Here is a 5,070-nt window from a genome sequence, read left to right on the forward strand (position 1 = left end):
TGATTGAACGCGATGCTATACGATATATATATATATATATATAATATATTTATGACACAAGAGAGAAAGAGAGAGAGAGAGAGAGAGAGAAGGTTACTTCGAAGAACAAAGACGAGGCTAGGATTGATAACCGACCGGCCGAGCATCACCGTACGATATTCGTACGATGCTTTCCCTGATCGAGCAAGGATGCCTAGTTGAATAAAAGTTTCTCCAAGAATTGTTAAAAAAAAAAAGGCCACGGTGCGTGATTGAACGTGATGCTACATGATATATATATAAATATATGACACGAGAGAAAGAGAGAGAGAGAGAGAGAGAGTGTCATCGGAGGCCGAGGAGAAGAAGAAGAAAGCGGTAATTACCGGCCGGCATAAAATACGCATGGAGAAAGGTGCGTGGAACGGGCGAAGGGAGCGTGGAACGCGGCGTGTAACGCGGCGTGTAACTCGGCATTCGGAGAGGCGAGCTCGCGGAACAATGGCCCCCATCGGCATCGATTATCTTAATTATCTTCTCACGCCACCACCGCGGCTGTAAATCGCGAGCCCGGCCGGACACCTGCTCGAGTCGATGGCGGTGGCGCTGGTGGCAGTGGTGGTGGTGGTGGTGGTGGTGGTAGCGGCAACGCGGGCTCGCGATGCGCGCATCATCGGGCATTATTTCCTCGTCACGGATCGAGGAGAGAGATCGCGACCCTTTATTCCACGACCCGTATATTCGATATTTATCTCTGCCATTGTTTAAATTACCATTGGTACGGGGGGGTCAATTGGATTCGATCGTCGAGAAAACGTCATCGTTCCATTGTCCCGGCCGAATGGGAACAGGCTGTCGCTGCTTCCACTCCGATCGATTAAATTTCGATGCATGGACGGATGGATAGATGACGCATCCGTCGACGCATTCGTACATCCGCGCATGCGCCGACACTTTTTTTCCCATTTTCCATTCGGAATCGTTCGAAACGAATTTCTCTTCTTCCTTCCGCTCTACGTGGAAGGAGCGGATAAATTAAGGAGTTTCGATGTGTGGATCGCGATGACGCATCCGTCGATTCGCATCCGCGCGTAATTTTTCATTTTCATTTTTTTTTTTTGGAATCGTTCGAAACGAATTTCTCTTCTTCCTTCCGCTCTACGTGGACGAGATCCGTGCGAATAAATTAAGGGATGGAAGAGTTTCGATGTGTGGATCGCGATGACGCATCCGTCGATTCGCATCCGCGCGTAATTTTTCATTTTCATTTTTTTTTTTTGGAATCGTTCGAAACGAATTTCTCTTCTTCCTTCCGCTCTACGTGGACGAGATCCGTGCGAATAAATTAAGGGATGGAAGAGTTTCGATGTGTGGATCGCGATGACGCATTCGTCGATTCGTATCGCGCGTAATTTTTCATTTTCCATTGGAATCGTTCGAAACGAATTTCTTTTCTCTCTTCCGCTTTACATGGATCAGATCCGTGAAATTTGAGCGGATAAATTAAGGAGTTTCGATGTGTGGATCGCGATGACGCATCCGTCGATTCGCTTCCGCGCGTAATTTTTCATTTTCATTTTTTTTTTTTTGGAATAGTTCGAAACGAATTTCTCTTCTTCCTTCCGCTCTACGTGGACGAGATCCGTGCGAATAAATTAAGGGATGGAAGAGTTTCGATGTGTGGATCGCGATGACGCATCCGTCGATTCGCTTCCGCGCGTAATTTTTCATTTTCATTTTTTTTTTTTTGGAATAGTTCGAAACGAATTTCTCTTCTTCCTTCCGCTCTACGTGGACGAGATCCGTGCGAATAAATTAAGGGACGGAAGAGTTTTGGATCGCGATGACGCATCCGTCGATTCGTATATCCGCAATTTCCAATCGTTAAATCGTGTAATAAGAATCGTCGAAATTCGTTTCAAACGAATTTCTCTTCTCTCTTCCGTTCTACATAGACGAGATCCGTGCGAATAAATTAAGGGATGGAAGAGTTTCGATGTGTTGATCGCGATGACGCATCCGTCAATTCGTACATCCGCACACGCGTCGAAACAATTTTCCATTTTCCATTGGAATCGTTTCGAATTTCTCTTGCTTCCGCTTTACGATTATTAAAACTAGATTATCCATGCGGATAAATCAACGAGGAGAGGAGAAGTAAGATTCGAGGCGCGATCGGATCTTGATTATCCTTGAGCGAGGGAGATAGGCGAGACGCGTGCACGGATCGAAAAAGGAGAGACAAAGGAAAAAAAAGAGGGAGAGAAAAAAAGGAAAAAAGTCGCGAATGAATAATTTAACCGCGTCGCGATGGAAACTTTTCGAATGCATTAAGAGCGCGCGCGCGACTTACCCGCTGCTGGGGCGGCACGGTCGGCGAGGGAAAGCGTGGCGCGCGATGGACAACGACCGGGAGAGGACGTCGCGATGAGATAAAAATAGTTGACCCGGTTGAAAATGCACGCTACCGTTTTGAAAGCGCGCGATCGTCCAATTGGTCGGAACCGTCGTCGTCTCGAATCGGAGACCGCATTCGTGCGCGGCGTCATCTGGCTGCTATGAATATTAATAATATCGTAAGAGTCGGCCTCTCTGTGCGATACGCGTTTGATCCTATTCTCCGTCAATTCTCGTATTTTTTAATCCGAACACGCGTGGACCGATTGCGTGGATTCGATCACAATCGTCGTAGAAACGGGATCGTATTTATTACATTTTTGCCTCGACTTTCTTCCTCCCTTGGGGAGGGGGGGAGACGAGAAGAGCGTTCCAATTTTTGCGACACGACTCGTTAGAAATCGTATATATATATATATACGACGAGACGGTTATATTTCTTGTTCAAACGCTAATAGATATTCCTCGTTCGATCGTTCCGAGACAGGATGAATGGAGCGACCCTATTTGGCCCGAGGAACGAGTTCTTTCATTGAAAACCACCTGAACGAATCCACTTCTCTCTCTTTCTCTCTCTCTCTTTCTTTCTCTCATCCGTGACCCTTCTCTCCTCCTGTCGTCGCTTCGATCGAGTACGAGAAACTCGATGCGAGCCAAACAACAAAAATACTACGCGCTGTTCCGTCGCTGTTCATTCAGTTCAGCTTCGTGCGCTGCGTATTCCGCGCGTGTCGATCCCGATCGAAGGTAGAGAAAAGCTTGGAAGGCCGTGTATATCGCGTCCCACGCCGCGGAATGCGAACAAGGCGAATCGTGGATGGTTCCACGGTCGATACTCGGTCGGTACACGGTAGCGGTGTGACCGATCGAACGGATCGATCGAGTTTTCGAAATATAATTAGTAATCGCGATAGGCTCGAAATGATAGAAACGAGAGAAAAAGGGCGACGATCACGACGATGATGATGACGTTCCATGATAATTTTCAGCTACGAAGTGGCGGCTATTGTCCTCCCTGTTGAGATCGATCGGCCGATACACACGGTCGAGGTTCCGCGATAGATTTATCGTGACTGGTATCAAAGAAGCACGGATAAATAAATCTCCAGCCAGTTTATTTATCTCGAGGACTTTCTAAGGAGTGTCGACGGCTTGTGTGTACCGTGGTCTACAAGGCGTGAATACGAGATGATGTCATCCACCCGTTGCACCTTCTCCCTATTAACGGGCCGGCAACTGTGCGTCGGAGAACTTCTGGATGATCTCATTGGTTGGCGCAAATGAACCGTGTCAAAGTGCACCACGCTACTTGATTCGTTTCGTTTCGTTCGATGGACGAATGCTTCGAGCCCCGACGAGGGCATTTTTCCCGTTTTCATTGTTCCCATTATATATCCCGTTAATCGCGATAGATGGCGAAAAAGAAAGAAAGAGAGAAAGGAAAAAAAAGATCTGCTCGTGGAATTCGGGAGTAGATTCATCACTCTCCAAGATTTATGAGATGTTTCGCAAGCGTTGCAACCGTCCCCGATTTAGCCTTTGCCTTTGAGATGGAGAAGCACCGAGCGCGTCATCCGTGTTCCAAGAATCGGAATAATTCGAAAAATTGACATCAGAGGAAAGAGGTTAGGGTATTTCGGAGGGGTGACGTCGACGACGACGACCAGAAACGATCAAAATTGACCATTTCTATCATTTCTTTTGAAACGCGCTGATGTTTCGATAATTCCGTCTCGGAATCGATCGGGAATTAGAAAGGATTCGTTACGAGAGAAAGAGACTACGTATGATCGATGTACGTAAAGTTGTCGCGAGGGAAAAGAGAGACGTCGAATCATAAATTATCTGTGAATCGTAGCCTCGCGAGACTGTGACTAACGCGGACAATCGATCGATCGCCGCGAAGAGCTGTAAACCGTCCTTTTCCGATTCACCTTTTGCGAATTAAAATTCCGCGTACCGAACACTCGTGGCACGCAGAATGAAAGAAAAAAATATGTCCCGACTGGTAGGAAGCGGGTGATGGAAAAAAGCTGTTTGACAAGTACATCCGGCGAGAGGCCACGTACTCCAAGAATCGAGTTTCACGTGACGAAACCGATGCGTTCCTATTATATTACGCGTACTACACGCATATATATCCATCGCATCCTTATTAATTATACGGATCCTGTCGAACGTATCGTTTCGTTGATAAATTAATATATATACAGATTCGAAGAATATTCGAAAGCGAATAACACTTTTGTCGACTACGTGTCACATATATTTCACGTTTTCCATTCCCGTTAGATCGAGTCTAATTTTTTCACGTTCGTGATCACACAAAGTTAAACACGAGCGGCGCAAAATTATTAACGCTGTTACGATCGACAAAGTCGTTCCACCATCGAGAAACGGAAGGAAGCTATTCGAACTTCGGCTTCGCGACGCATTTCACTTTCGCGCGTTTTGGAACCGAGCCAACCTCCACGGTTCGAAAGTACTTTGCTCTTATTTAACGACTTTTTTTTCGCCTCGAAATTCTTCGTTCGAACTCGTTTCTCTGTCGATCGTTATCGCGCAATTAACGTGCGAGAAAGAAACAATCGCCAAAGAGAACTCTGGTAGAGCGATTGCTCCTCGTGCGAGGGAAAAAGAAATGTGTCACGATCACGAACGAATGTTTAAACGTTTCGACTATATATATATATA

At 46.3% G+C, this 5,070-nt stretch overlaps 2 protein-coding genes across 2 annotated transcripts in view; both read left to right on the plus strand.

The window, feature by feature from the left end:
• LOC102674603 (protein FAM151B) overlaps positions 1 to 5,070 on the plus strand; it is a 28,919-nt gene that overhangs the window by 23,522 nt on the left and 327 nt on the right. Inside the window, 2 exon segments of the mRNA XM_031508616.1 lie at positions 2,327 to 2,334; positions 2,555 to 2,569. Coding sequence (XP_031364476.1) covers positions 2,327 to 2,334; positions 2,555 to 2,569 — 23 coding nt within the window.
• LOC102674731 (peptidyl-prolyl cis-trans isomerase G-like) overlaps positions 1 to 5,070 on the plus strand; it is a 49,832-nt gene that overhangs the window by 12,634 nt on the left and 32,128 nt on the right.

The sequence above is a fragment of the Apis dorsata genome, unplaced genomic scaffold (genome assembly GCF_000469605.1).
Source record: "Apis dorsata unplaced genomic scaffold, Apis dorsata 1.3 scaffold_92, whole genome shotgun sequence".
Taxonomy (NCBI): Eukaryota; Metazoa; Arthropoda; class Insecta; order Hymenoptera; family Apidae; genus Apis; species Apis dorsata.